The 15,907-nt window shown below is 39.4% G+C and overlaps 1 protein-coding gene across 1 annotated transcript in view; it reads right to left on the bottom strand.

Annotated features, from left to right (window-relative positions):
* Window positions 1–15,907, bottom strand: part of Robo1 (roundabout guidance receptor 1) — a 719,482-nt gene that overhangs the window by 55,650 nt on the left and 647,925 nt on the right. Inside the window, exons 14-18 of the mRNA XM_051150136.1 lie at window positions 15,476–15,597; window positions 14,397–14,628; window positions 13,175–13,296; window positions 9,119–9,290; window positions 3,562–3,759 (exon numbers count right to left, since the gene is read on the bottom strand). Coding sequence (XP_051006093.1) covers window positions 3,562–3,759; window positions 9,119–9,290; window positions 13,175–13,296; window positions 14,397–14,628; window positions 15,476–15,597 — 846 coding nt within the window. The remainder of the gene's footprint in view (window positions 1–3,561; window positions 3,760–9,118; window positions 9,291–13,174; window positions 13,297–14,396; window positions 14,629–15,475; window positions 15,598–15,907) is intronic.

The following is a 15,907-nucleotide window of genomic DNA, read 5'->3' as shown; positions in this document are numbered from 1 at the left end:
GAAGAGAGAAGGGGAACATATCACATTAGTATAAATCAAGCAGACAGCTGAACATAAAACAAATGTAAATAACCAAGCCAGTAGGTCTGACACTCTGATATATGAACAGCACAAACCTGAAGTCTAAAAAAACAAAACAAAACAAAACAAAAAGAAGGCTCTTGCCTCTACAGGCACCATTCTGTAGTGTCTGGCATTCTACTCTCAGGAGGGGGCCTGTCTGGGTTAGCCTAAGAATGACCTTGCATTTAGGAATACAGAGTCTGCCCACAGCTTTAGTACAAACAGGAATCCTCTGCTATTAATCATTTCCAAACACTGGGAGATGGATTCTTAAGCAGGTATTACCAGGGTTGTGCTGGAACCTTATCTAGACATCTGAAAGTAAATGCTTATTAAGAGGAATAATAGGTACACTGAAATGTTCATTACTGGAAGGGAGAGAGGGAGGAAGGTGGGGAGAGGTGGGGGGGTGGGAGAAGGGAGGGAGGGAGAATCATAAAAATCATACTGTTTTACTGATAAGAAATGTTCGGACCCACTGAAACAGAGTAACACGTTTGTTTGTTCTGTTATCATCCTAGACATTTGTGAAGGAATAGGAAAAGTTGTGGAGCTAAAACTCCAATTTCTCTGCCATCTTTTGCATTTCGAGGCTTTCTAGGTGCAGACAGAACCTGTTTTTTTTTTTTTTTTTTTTTTAATGCCATCCTAGTAGCTAAACAAAAGAACAATAAGACCCCTCTGAGAACCTTCACTCTCTCTGCAGTTATAAATCTTAATCTAATCAATAATGCCTGAAATTGAACTGCAGACCTCAAAAGTCACTGCCTGGCCTCCCCCACTCTCCCCATCATCTCCCGTTGCTGGCTGTAGGCTAGCAGCATAGCAATTTCCATGTCATTTCATAGAGGGAGGAGACTGAATGATTTTTTCCAATCTCTTCCCTTCAATTTAAAGTACAAGTCGCCCTAATAAAGAAAGCAGAGAAATCCCAGTCCTTCCTTCCTGATTAAAGCTTGCTTTCAACAAATCTTTAGAGGAAATAAACTGGAATGCTGACTGTTTATCATGTATCAAAAATGCTAAGCTGTGTTTTTTATTCACCCGTCAACAGGAAATTGATGTTAGGATGGGAGCTTTGACAGGACCATGCTGGAAGCCTGTAACATCTTCAGTTCTTTCCAAGGCACTCAACACTACCATACTAGGGAGAAGAACAGAATCCTCAGTGCACACTCAATTTACCCACTGGCCTTCAGATGCAGCACAGCAGGCCCACTTTAAGAATTCTATTGTGCCTTTTCACTCAGATCTTTTCAAAGTCAATATAATTTAGCCACATTAAAAAAAAAAAAAAAAAAAAAAAAAAAAAAAAAAAAAAAGAGGTGCATTTGAAACTAAAGCTATGCAAGCAAGAATGGAGGCCTGAACATTAATTTGTGATTACAAGGACACCATGGGGGAAACAGAAAAGGCAGGTGTGGTTAATTCTACTAACTCTAATTTGTGAAGCTAAAGGAAAAACAAGGAAAGGCCAGGATTAAATGGAATTTTTACCCGCTGAACCCCAACTTCATTCTCGAATCTTCCACTAACAGTTAACCCTCAGTGTGCTCCCTGATGTTGGGGATCTGTGTGGATGGAGGGAGATGGGAGTTCTGCATTCTCTCCCATCTCACCCACAGTGAAGTGCAGTGAGGAAAGCAGAATCAAGGGCTTGTCAAATTACACTTGTAATTCTGTCCCACGACTTCTGCTTCAACAGAGGCTAACTGAAAAGACAGCGGTATGAGTTGGGTAGGACTGCGGAACGCACGCAGGTGCTTACTGGCATGCCCAAAGGACATCAGTGAAGGAAAGGGATGCTTTGGAGAGCAAGGGGGGAGGGGTGTGGTGACTCATCTTCAGATCTGAGGACCATAATGAGCATTCACCTGCTCCGATTACATGGCTAAGACACTTCACTTTGATGGGACATGCTAGAGTTCACAAACTGGATGCTTACCCAATCAGGCTGTTGATGGAGGTCCTTCAACCAGAAAATAAAAGGAACTCCTCATTTAAATATTACCTAATCATGTGGCCCATCTCAAATTAGATTTCAAAGACAGACTGCAAGGGGACCTTGCTCCTTCCTCACCCACCCACCTCCCCTGAGCCCCTTGTCATAGATTCAGATTGTCAACACGTGTGTGTTATTCCCTTTGAATACATAATCAGATGATGAACTGTCCTTGCGGTGGCCCTAAGCCCCTTTTTGCTACTTCACAGGCAGGGGCACTGACAGAACACATGTCTGAGGGAAAAAAAAAAGTACTGATGACAATGCCCGGGGACATTTGCATATGGAGAGGAGGTTGTGGAGCCAGTCCAGGATTCCTTTTCACGGGACTGATGACAATCTGGCTCAATTGTTTCATCAAGATCTCTAGTAAACAAGAGCACAGTGTAGACTGCTGCCCTAGGATTCTGTCTAAATGGATAGGGGTATCTGAGTTCCACCAAGCACTGACAATACTGACTTAGCCACACAATTAGTCAGAGACAGTACTTTGCCAGGACATGTATAAAGTGTTTGTAGAAGTAGAAAAAGGAGGCAATGGGTGGGCAAGGGACATCCTTGCTAGCAATCTTTGTAAAAATCTGCTTTGCAGCATTGTAAATCTCTTACAGCAGGGCGAAGTATGGGCCCTATACCTAGAGTGAATCACGTTACCATCCAAATCGTAATAATTTTGAGAACAGAAAAGGAGCAATATAAATTAGGGCAGAACAAGCGGTCATCCATCCACTAAACACTGTGACTCATCGTGGGCCCATTGTAGGACAGAGTTAATGAATACATGGAAAATGAGAGGTGGTAATCACAGTTACACATCAGTGGGCTCCCAAGACCTGAGGGTGTGTTGCAAAGCTATCTGGGTAGCTGTCAGCATATGTAGCCCATCCTCAAGGCTGCAGCAAGCACACAGTTCTTTCTAAACCCATGCAGGCATTAAAAAAAAATTATTAGTTAAATATACATAAACATTCAACTCCACAATGTTAAAACTAGGAATGACAAATAAACCTCTTCAATTTGCTACCTAAAGCATCTCAGACAGCTAACATTCCAACATTCCTATCCAATATGGGCAACCGTTCTAAATGAGTAAGTGGCAGGAAATGCTCACCCATAAAGCCAAACTAAAACAAAACAAAACAAAGCAAAACAAAACCCTGAAGCTACAACATCAAACAATCATCTTGAATTTAAAGCTCGAGTTTCTAATTCCTGTGACAAGTGACTTCCAGGTTCCCCTCAGAGCATAAAATAAAATACCTTCCTGAAAGAATCGGGCAAAATCTAGACCTTGAAGAAACCTAGGAAGTGAGTCCTAACAGGCTAGCAAATTCAATTTGACGTCCTGCTGCATGAGCAGGCTCCTATGTGGACAGTGCGGAGAAACAACAGTGCCACTGAGAACTAGCATGCACGAAAGCCATCTAGTGAAGTCTGTGTGTCATAAATTGCGTCCTATCCGTTCGCGACGATAAAAAGTTCTACGGCTGGCACACCTTTCCTGATGCCCGCGTACGTGCTGGTGAGCCCGTTTCTCTTCTTGCGGTGTCGGTACAGCCAGATACTGAAGAGCATGAGTATGACCCAGCAGGCGGCCCCGATGCCTGCGATGAAGGCCGGCTGCTTCACCACGTCTGAGATCTGCTGAGCAAGGCTCACTTGGTCCTCGGGAGACACGGGGTTTCCATGAGAATCTGAAAGGCCATCTCCTGATTAATGACGGTCAAAAACTCAACATGACAATATTACATGTGCACACAGTACACACAGCTCTTGTCTCATCTTATTCATATTTGGACAATGATTCTGTTTTTTCATTTTGCCTCAGCCACCATGGGAAAGTTCATGAGATTTTTTTTTTTAGGGAAGAGTTTTTGTTTCAATTCAAAATAAGTATGTCATACTTCTATGAGACTATAGTTAAAGATAAATACACACCGTCTCTTTATTTCAGAAAACTCTGTATGGGTGTTTAGAGTGGATTTCATAGGACAAAACTAAGTAGAGATACCAGTATAACCTTAAAATACAGAATAATTTAATGCATTCTTATAAACATTCATTGACATTAACTTGAGGGGTATTGAAGAAGTAAATATGGGAAAAATTCTCACATTTCTGTAGGAACATTCAAACACTTGCTCCAAAAATGCTAAAAATGGGTCAGTCATAGTGATACACAGCTTTACTTCCAGCACTGCTGAGGCCGAGGCAGATAGACCTCTGTGAGATCAAGACGAGCCCCGTCTACAGAGAATCCCATAGTGAAACTTTGTCTTAAAAGTGATGTGTGTGGCAGGGAGTGGACAGGGGGCTAGAATTGAAATTTTACGTCTGTAAGTAAATATTGAAAAAAAGTGTACTTGTTCCCTTCCCACAACTATTCTACAGGATCATTAGCTGTCTTATTTAAACTTACATTCAGAAAGAATTATAAGATGGGAGACCACTAAAACATTGTAAGAAATTAGCATTGCAAGAACTCTGGATAATCCTTCTTTTAAAATAATAATGATGGCCTGCATTAGATATAAGAAAAGAATATTAAATATGTAAAAGAATCATCAAATGTTATGAATAGCCAAAAGACTCATATTTTCCATTAGACATTTTGATTCAAAAATTAAAAATTGATAAAATATATGGGTAATAAAATTTCCTTATTTTACATTTGTCTTAAGCCTACGGAGATGACTCTGAAGCCTGAAGGTCTTAGTTCAGACACCACAGAGCTTCCTGTAGACTCTTCGTAGGAAGCCGAGGCTGTTGCTCTAGAAGGCTTGCCTAATAAGCGGAGTCCCCACTAGTGGCAGACGTTTTAATGTTCATCCCACACAACGTCTGGTTGGTGCTTTCTTGCTATTATTAAGTCATTTGACAGAACACATTGCTATCCTGCATTTTTATAGTTTTATGTTGGTTTATATTTATTTTTCCCCTTTTTATTGGCTAATTTTGTTGATAACGGACAGTATATTCTGATTACTCTCTCTCCCTATTCCAGTTTATCTCTCTTGCGTTCCTAGCAGCCTCCCTCATTGCTACTGCTTCCTTTCTCAGACTCACGTCTTTTGTTTCCGTTTTGTGACCAATTTAAGTTAACCAGGGCCATGTGTATGAACACAGGATTGGAACCAGCCACTGGTCTCAGGCATAGCCATCAGCTGGCACCAGGTAAAGGGGACGACTCCCTCTTGCCCTAAACCCGTTAGAAACAAAGAGAACAGTGGTGAGTTGTGCAGTTGACTTAGTCCTTTTTCATGTCATAAGAAAGTCAGACCTACCTTCTAGGAACACACTTCAGTTTTTATAAGAACATATGTGTGTATGTGTGCATGAATTTGTGTGCATAGGCAAATGAGTGTGTGTGTGTGTGCGCGCGCGCGCGCACACATATGTACATAGCGGCCAGAATTCAGCCCTGGATGTTTTCCTCTATTGCTTTTCACCTCTGTTTTTGAGACAAGATCTTTCACTGACTACAGTGCTCACTATTTTACCTAGGCTGGCTGCCAGCGAGCTATAGGCATCTGCTTTCCTCTGCCTCTCCAGTGCTGGGATTTTGGAACTATACCCTCATGCCCGGCTTTTACATGGGTACTAGAGACTCCAATTTGGATTCTCATAACTTGGCACTGTAAGCCCAGAGTCAACTCTGCAGCTCTGTCCTTCTGTTACCTCCCAGTATCTTAGTATGGCCAATCCAGGTGTGTATCCTATGCCCTTGCCTCCTTATGACCAGCTTTGTATGGGACATGGCAGTTCAGCCTACTTTGCCGACTCCATTCACCCTCCGTGGATTGTGCGCATGTACATTAGTTGACAACCTCTTAGTGATGGGGCAAGACTATGGAATCCATCACTCTTTCCTCTCAGAGCAATTAAATGCCCTACAGGAAACTTCTAAGTACCAATAAAGACAGCCCTCCACAGCTGGGTGAACGAGCTGCACCTGTGGCCCAGTGACCCTTGTCTGAACCCCCTTCCCTTGAAGATCTGGGTGTAAGAAGATGCTTCTATGGTGTCACATCTTTGGTCCCATTGCCTCCTCCATGTCCCCTTGGAGACATACATAACCATACCACTCTTCCTGGTCAAAGGTGTCCTAGAGGGGGGCCATGTATGCAAATTACATAAGAACTTCAGGGCATCTGCCAGTCTATCTAAGTTCTCTGTGACCAGGACACCAGGTCATGAGCTAGATGCTCAGGTATATAAACCAGAACCACAATCCATAACTCACAAGCAGATTCTTTGCGCCATGCCAAGGGAGGACTGGCTCACAGGCACTCCATAGAGAGACACCTCAAGCCCAAATCAAAGAGACATACAGCAATTCTGTGACTAGAATCTGCTTTAAAATGGGAGCGTTTTTTTTTTCAGTTCCTAAGCATATTTTTTCCCTAGAAAAATTATCGAACTACTAATTCTCCTTGTATAACATTTCTTAACTTGAATATTACTTTTTGCTTAATAAATGATTCTGCCTCTTGACAAGATGATTGGTAGAAAAAATAAGGAGCTTTTAATGTGTATTGAGACTGCCTTAGGAACATAGCACTTCTTTCTGTGTGAAATGTCTACATTCCTCTTCCTGCTGTGCCAGCGCACGTGTGTGTGTGTGTGTGTGTGTGTGTGTGTGTGTATGTGTGTGTGTGTGTGTGTGTGCTACATGCACCTTTTCCTTGAACAAAACTCCTAATTCCATTCTACAGAGGGTCAAGGCTGAAAAGCTCCATTTTCCCAAGCAGTCACCTGCTTTCAACTGTTTGTTGTCTGAAAGTTTTATTTCATGTCCCAGACCCTTTTATCTCTGGTTGGCCTAAGAGCATTTCAGCCTCTCAACGTTCACTAGGCAGGCCTATTCTTTTTCTTCTTAATTCATCCTTTGTATCTACTAGGTTTATAGATTTCATGGCTGTTTGTGCAAGGTTAAATTGGGTAGCTTCAGATTTTATAGAAACGGGCATGGGAGGTTCCAATGCAAGTGACCAGATGGGCTTAACAGAAAAAAGTGTGGTGTGACTAATGAATTAAAACGGCCACTCAGTATCTCAGGCTTTGTCTCTTTGCAGCTGAGCCTATATTAAAATATGGGAAACTGGAACACATTTATAATTCCAAGAAAACCAATTTGACTCTTAAATATTTTGATATAAATCTTAATAAAATTACTCATAGTCCCTTTTGCCAATTTGTCTTCCAAAATGGTAGGATGAAAAGGCAGAAACAATGCCAACAGGCTCACAGCAATATAACTAACAGTGTTTAAAAATAGATATTGACATTACCCAAAAGTAGATAAAAGTGAGTGTATCAACTTATATTTGTCCCTGCATGTGTGTTATAACATTATATCAGATGCATTTAGCACTTTTTCAATTTCTTGTAGTATGTGGATTAAATAATGAAGCTATTCTTTTTTATCTAAAAGGACATGAATATAATAATTATTTTCAAAGTTGCTAAGTTGAAAAGATAAGGTAAAAATGATTAAATTCTAGCCCATGGATATGAATGAGTGAGCAGGCTTTAAGTGGGAATATCATAATTTGCATTTAAATTTACACTTGATGGAAGGTGGCTCCCTATCCAGTCACCTCCTTCTATGGTGGCCCCAATCACCTAATGTGTAATCACACCTGGTGAGAGTAACATACACCTTTCTAAGCCTGGAACATTTAAGCTCTACCATAGGATGTAGCTTTCTTCTCTTCAGCTGGCCTGGGGATAACCTGGAAAGCTCTTTTTTAAGGCTCAGATGCATCAGCCTGTGGTCCACAGTGCCTGGGACTCTTATGGCTTCTATGGAACTGAGCCTTATCCAACACCTAGTGTTCCAGATACTTCACTGTGTTACATCATGGAAGTTTTGGAATTGCCCAGCTTCTAGGAGCTAGCTTTGTCTTCACAGTGGAATACACACATATTCCGGGCTGAATGTTTCTTACTTTCATTCTGACATAATTCTAGGATGACAATATTGTTAGTACATTAAGACAGTATGCCTTTGTGAAGCAAGAAGACTTGTATTATCTGATCCTATGTTCACAATTTCACCTGTGGCATAAAATATTCCAACATTAACTTCAGATTGTTTATAAAGTAGACTGTGCACTTCTTATTAACCTTTAAGAATTTAAGTGTCATTGGTTAAAGATCATACATTTCCTCTTGTTTTTCAGAAACAGTAGTATTTGTTATTTTTTATTTTACTATTAATCACCTGTTAGTTTGTATATTCTGCATATATTTTCTGTAGCGAATGGTCGGCACAGAGGCTTCTGTGCCACAGTTTCTTTATCATTAACCTAATACTTCTTAAGCAGAAATTGCATTTACCCATCAAAGAAATTGGCATATAAATATGTCAAATTAAAATCTTAATATACCCTTTGTAATAACAACCAATTATAATTTTGAAGACTTTACATGCAAACACAGACTTCACATTGCTATAAATGTTCAGTACCTGGCTTAAGTGTTGCAAGGAAGGGTTTTATTTCCCTTCCCACACAGTTGTAAAATCCCACAAGTTGAAAGACTCTTTTTCATTGAGGTTTCCTGGATGCTTAATTAATAGCATTTCTTAATTAGATAAAAATTCCATAAGACAGGGTCAGGATGGTAGTAAATATTGACAGCTCTGTTTTTGAAATAGCTATATTATACCCTTTGCTGTTTTAGTTGTGAGAGGTCTACATTCATTACCCACATAGAACACCTTGGTCAATGATACGCAGAATCTCGTTCCCACAAGGTTGCAGTGCCTAGTGATGTCACAGATGTCTTAGTTTATGTAACTGTACTCTACGATGTCCACACAATGACAAAATCACCTAACAATCTATTTCTCAGGACTTAGTGTCTTTGGGAAATGATTTATAGCTACATATTTGTAGTTATCTGTGTTTTAAATAAAGATAGCCCCATTGCATAAATCACACTCTAGCTTCTACTTGACTTGCAACAACAGCTTGACTACATGGGGGAAAAAAAAGACAAAACAACAAAGCAGAGCAAGTGGGAAAATGGTAGATCATGTGACCTTACCTAACTGGATGAACTGAGGCTCACTCTTCACCCCAGGACCAGCCCCAGTACTGGCTGCCACCTCCACACTGTATCGGATCCCAGGAACCAGAGAGGGGATGACCACAGACAAGGTAGAGCCATCTACTGTCTTGTTTATGTGATACCTAGTTTCATTACCTAGACACCAAACCTGTAAGGATTACATAACAAAAGCAAAGCTGATAACTTATCCAAATTAATTCAAAGCTCACCATAAATCACAGATGAGTTTCAGACTTACAGAGTTCAGATTGATCAAGAACTAAATGTAGAAAACTTCAGAAGTCATTCTTTTGCCTTGACTTAATTCTGAGATTACTCTAGTCAAATTGAATATTAGCAATAGCTTTAAGATTCCTTCATGGTTTTGTGATTACTTTTTTAAAAAGCTATAATCATTTAAGAGTTTATCATATAAGACTTAAAGAGACAGCACAATAGTTAAGAAGGCTTATAACATATTCATAGGGTTCTTGAGGGCCAGCATTTGGATCCCAACACCTATATAATTTAGCCCATAAATATCTATAACTATAGCTCCAAGGGCTCTGAAGCCCTTTTTCTGGCCTCAGACCTGCACACACACACACACACACACACACACACAAATAAGTACACCAAACAAATAAATGCATTATTTTAAAAATATTTTATAGGGCTGGAGAAATGGCTCAGAGGTTAAGAGCACTGTCTGTTCTTCCAAAGGTCCTGAGTTCAACTCCCAGCAACCACACGGTAGCTCACAACCACCTATAATGAGATCTAGTTCCCTCTTCTGAAGTGTAGGCACACATGTGGGAAGAATACTGTATAAATAATAAATGAATCTTAAAACAATTTTTAAAAATTAAAAAAAAATTTTATCATATATATTTGTCAACATGCTAGAACAGGGTTATTTCTCTCCAAGGCTCTCATCAGCCTAGGTCATTATGTTTCTGTTCATTTTTTTTTTTTTTTTAATTTTCATGAAGAAATTACAAAAGTATTCTGCAGAAAGCTGTGAATATCCACATAAAGAATAATAATGTATCTGCCACCATTTGACAATTATACGATAAGAGTAACTCCATGTGACCAGATGTTGCAGAAGAAAGGCACACAGGCAGCGTGGAGCTGGAGCGTTCGGGACAGCTCATCAGAAGAGGCACAAACACATCATATGAACATCAAAACCAAGGAAGAGTTGACTGAGAAGGCAGAAGAGCCCCCAAATAATCTAAAATACTTTGTATAAATACAACTGATACTGAAAATAAAACATGACCAAGAGGTAAGGGTCTCCCTAGGGTTTATCTAGGGTATGGTTTGCAAAATTGTCATCAACAAGCAGAGTCAGAAATCCAAGCTTCCGTGAAAATTGATTAAAAGGGGCACGAAAAAGAATAGCAGTATACATTTGGTGTTAGAAATTTCTTGTAATAAAAAGGTAGTGTACCCTGAGCTTTGGTAGTGATATGCAATGCAATGGGAAACCATTGCTTAGGAAATTGGACGTTTTACTACAATCTACACCTCGCTTTAAGTGTCATTAATGAATTAACCATAGATTAATAATTTTGAATCAGTTGGAGATGGGTGATGACGATATTTTTATTGTTTCCACAAGGAAATGTTATATAGAATAGTGAATAATACTCTGGGTTCTATGAAATGCCCTCCAACAGTAGGAAGGTTTAACTAGGATGAGCTGTTACCTAAACTACACTGGGAAGGCAGGCTTAGGCAATCAGAAACACCGGTGTTCTCCATCACTTGGCCAATAACGCTCAACTTTTCCCTTTGAAAGTTTTTATTGCTGCAATCCAGTTTCAATGCATAATGCCCACAAATGGTGAGACATTCTATCCAGACTTTGACCATTGGAAATAGACTCCTTTGTGAATTTTTTCCCACCAATTACATTACACAGCTGAACCGAAGCCACAAACTGATTTTGTACCAGTCAATCAGGTTCTGAAAGGCATTTTATTATTTTAAATTGACCATGAAGTTAAGTGAAACCCATCCTTTCACATTTCTCAAGGAGAGAAATGAGTTCTGACTCTTGGGAGAAAACATCTATGTTACACCATTTTGCTTGGGAGCCAAGACACCATCAAATTTTAGGCTCTTTTACAAACTCTCCTACAGCAGTCTGTTTCCTGGGGCTGAAACACAGAGTCTCATTCTATGCTAGTACTGAAATCACCTTAGACCTCATGAGAAAGCGTTTAAGATGATGGCCATTTTTATCCTTTAATGACTCAGTTACAAGTAAAAATTTCATTTGAAGAGCTTTAAAACATCTATTGCGTATTTGCAGCAATCAGGAAATAAGAAGACTTTGTGTGTGTGTATGTGTGTGTGTGTAGGCCTGTGTTTGACATTGGTGTCTTTCTCAGTCACTCTGATACAGTGTCTGTTACTGAACCTGGAGCTCACCAACTAGGCATGATAGCCTTGGGTCAGCAAATCCTGGGCTTCGCTAGTGGTGGGATTACAGGCATTTGCTACTATTAATTTTTTTCCAGTGGCTTCCGGGGGGCGGGGATCAAACCCAGATCTTTATTCTCATGTAGTAAGCACTTTATTGACTGAGCCACCTCCCAAGGCTCATTAGAAACATAAAGGTGTGCAAATAACTAACGCACACACCTTTTAACCAATGTATGAACGTGATTGGTGGGGGTTTTCCTCTGACCTGCCTTCACTCACCATGGCACAAAATGCACACACAGACACACACACACACACACTCACACAAACACACACACTCACACACACATACACACACACACCAGACAGGTAGGCAGGCAGGCAGGCAGATAAATGAAATACAATTATGTTCCTTAGCTCAGTGTTACCTTGATATGCATTGGATGATCTGAAGATTTACCAAAATGCACATACAATGGTCCTGGTCAGACCACGCAAGTGCTTCTGATGTTTGCGTGTAGCACAAAGTGGCTGACTTTTACTGGAGAAGGCAAGAGTATTTACCTTTCTAAGCACAAGTTCATATTCACAGATGTATATCCAGATGTGCCCACCTCAGTGACGGATATGAACCTATGCCATAACGTTAGCTAATAACCAAAAATTATGCAGGCATCATAAAAACGCTAAATATAGAAGTGCATGTTTTACAGTTAATATTTGTCATAGTTAAAGTTTATATTTACACATGTAGTTACAATGATCGTTAAAGTTTGTTTGCAAAAATGCTAAAAAAAGCTCACACATTTTTTTTTTTATTGAGATGTCCCTGATTCAATCTACCAGCTATTTAGTTGCCATTACACTAAAATACAGATTTTGTCACTAACCTATAGTAGTGATTCTCACTAGGCTAAGTTCACATTCTTTTGTGTAAATGTGAATTTTGTAAATTTTTAAAGTGAGTGTACTTTCTTAGAATGAATCCTTGAAAAAACTGTCCATATTAATGAGCAGAGCTATTAATGCACAGGTAAAATACTCAGATTCACTTGAAAAAACACTATATATCTCAAAAAATACATAATAAGAACAAGTGTTTAGACAAATCTTCTCTGAGAATTGAAATTTCGCTTAGAGGCTAAAAATTCACCACAGGAGAAAGATTTCCATGTATGGAAAAAACTATTTTCCCAACCTAATCGTAAGGTTCTAAAATTTACATGTGTCAGAAGAGAAAAAAAATTTTGTTGACGTTAAAGTATGACTATGGTTATAGCTAATTCCCTAGAGTGATGTAATTCTGGATGATAGATTGAAGCCATATTTTTTTAGGAAAAGAAGTATCATGAGATTTAAAATGCCTATTTCTGTGAATTTATCTAAACAAACATTAACAGATCATTTACAGCCTTTATTTTTATTTTTATGCTTTTTCCAAATAGCTTAATTTAGTATTGACAATTATCCCAAAATCATTACGCATAGAATTTAAAGGATAATTTTACATGTTGGCAGTTGGGCCAGCAGATGGCGACAAACGCATATAGACAATTTATCCAGGCTACTTTTCTGTGAGCAGTGAGGGTTGCCCAGCCAGTGAATTTACTAAGATACCTTATATTCTTGGACCATTCCATTCTGCGTATCTTCAGGAGGCGGTTGCCAAGTGACCAGAATTGCAGTCCCGTTTCCATCATTCTTGGATACAGTTACACTTCGGGGAGGGGCGCTTGGTGCTATTGAATAGTCATAAGGAGTAGATTGTAAGAGTGTAGCACAAAAAAAAAAAAAAAAAAAAAAAACAGCACTCTATAGTTTAAAACACACCATAACTATAAATATTCTGCCTGTTTTAAATATGGGTACCACCCAACACTAAAGGGTTTCAAACCACAAGTTTTCTCTAAGCCATACTAAGTCATTCATATTGTAAATATCTCATAACCATTTATCGTCAGAGCACACAACACCTCAGGACAGGGCAGTGAGGTGGATCAGCAAGCAAATGTGTTGCCTGGGCAAGCCTGAGCACCCAGCGATATCCCTGAGTCCCAAGGTAGAAGGAGAAATAATACTCTCTCCATGTCTTCACCATGACCACACACAGGCACACATATGCAGCCTAACAATACATTAGAAAAAAATTAAAAACACTTTCAGGCTAATATCTATTCCTTTTAGCCTGTGACACGAGTCTCATATTTTCTCATTAAAATGTACACAACTAGGAAAAGGGATGGTAATCATTTTTACATTTAATTAAATATATACACACACTATATAGGTATGTGTGTATATATATATCCTATCATTTATAAAGTATTACAATTAGAGAAAATTCTGTTTTTTTTGTATATTTGTTTTAAAGTATACTGTGGCATGGATTTTTGTATTTATATTTATGTGAATACTGCTTTGTGGTATTCAGTTATAGGGTGGAACTGGTTGGCCAAGAACTAAGGGATTTCCTAGCATGAGGCATCAGGAGAAAATGCACACAGACTTGGGAAAGTCCGGGCAAACCCAGATATTACTCACCTTATCTTCACACCATTAACATAAGCTTCAGTGAATAAAAAAGCAAGCAAATCATGAACAATCCGATCTCTGCATATGAATTTTGGTAATAACGTTAACATGTGCACACATTTTGTAGTGGCTGTTGCTGATGCAAGTCACTTACGGCATTTATTTTTCTACTTGTTGTAAGTAAGCAAAATATTTTCATTCACACAGACTCATGATGACTGTCACCATTAACTTTTAAACACTTCCGTTAATTCAAAAGCACAAGAAACATCTTACACACGCAGGAAGCCCACTTCATCACACTTGCCTTCTTCTAAGGTTTTGGCAAATTTGATTTCACTATCAGCTCCTTGAAACTCATTAAAAAATGGCCGAGCCTTAATCTCATAGTTGACGCCTTTTCGGAGATCAGGGATCACCACGCTATTTTTGGTTGGAGTCCTCACTTCAAAAACTAACCACTCCGATTCACCATGGCTGGCTCCCGATGGCCGGTAGAGAATTTTATATCCTTGAATATATTGAGATTGTTGGTCCACCTATTATGATGGTGAGCAAAAATGGGAGTTAGATGCACTGTTTTACTGCTTTGCCACCAAGTAATAAAAACAAACAAAATCCAACAAGTAGCACAAAACCCCATGGGACTCCATAGTGTGGGCTTCTAGTACCCAGCTGTAAGGTGCCATTAACTTCTATAGTGTTATACTATGTTTTAGTGGAAGCATGAGGCTACACTATGGGTGGCACATTATATAAGGGGCATTATATAAGGGGCATTATATAAGGGGCATTATATAAGGGGCATTATATAAGAGGCATCTTAGGGAAGGTGTTGTCTTTCCATTTAAGTTTTGAAAACCTACTAACAGGAAGTTTGAAATGCAAAGGGAGTGGGAGTGGGTCTGGGAACTGTTAGCAGAAGGGGAAGGGGCTGATTATTAGCAAAACGCATTATATACATGTATAAATTAATGAAAATATATTTAAAAAATACTACTTGGAAGCATTCCCAAGTTTAAAAAAAAAAAAACATGTGGCAATGTGCATGTCACATGTCATGTATTCAGATACTGTAATTCCATCCCTTGACACTGGTGGGGTTATTTTAGCACACACACACACACACACACACACACACACACACACACACACACACACACACACATATATATATACATACATATATAGTGTCTATATTTAGCATATAAATATGCATATATAGTTTGTTTAATGATGGATCACAGCTACTGTTATAAACAAGGTTTGCATAATAAAATTAACATTGCGTGAAAGTGAACAACAGCTATGTAAATTCCCTGTGTATAATAATCTCACAAAAGTCACCTGCTTATTAAAAATGATATGAATATTACAGCAACTCACTGTCCAGTGCACTTCAACTGAGGAGGAAGAAAGGATGGTAGGGTTGTGCAGGTGCAAGACAACATTGCCCAGTTCTCTCTGGACCTGCTTGTGGTCTATCCCTTGGCTGGTGGGCGGGACATCTGCAACAATTCAAGAACGCTATCAGTCTCTATGTGATGCTACCACAGCGACAACAACTCTCAGACAAGAAGAAGCAGTGCGCCCGGGAAGTCAGCCTGACTTCGGAGAAAAATAAACACAAGTTAACTCCTTTGCATGTGTGCATGCGTGTACTTGTGTTTACGCAAGCACTTATGTGCATGAGTGTGCATGCGCGTGCACATGTGTGTGCACAGATGCACATGTGCAATATCTGCAGGGCCAGAAAAGGACATCAGGTATTCTGTTTTATCACTCTGTTTTATTCCCTTGACACCAGCTCTCTCAATG

Source organism: Acomys russatus, chromosome 8 (genome assembly GCF_903995435.1).
Source record: "Acomys russatus chromosome 8, mAcoRus1.1, whole genome shotgun sequence".
NCBI classification, from domain to species: Eukaryota; Metazoa; Chordata; class Mammalia; order Rodentia; family Muridae; genus Acomys; species Acomys russatus.
Note: the sequence above shows the minus strand (reverse complement) of the source record. Positions and strands in the feature narration are given on the sequence as shown.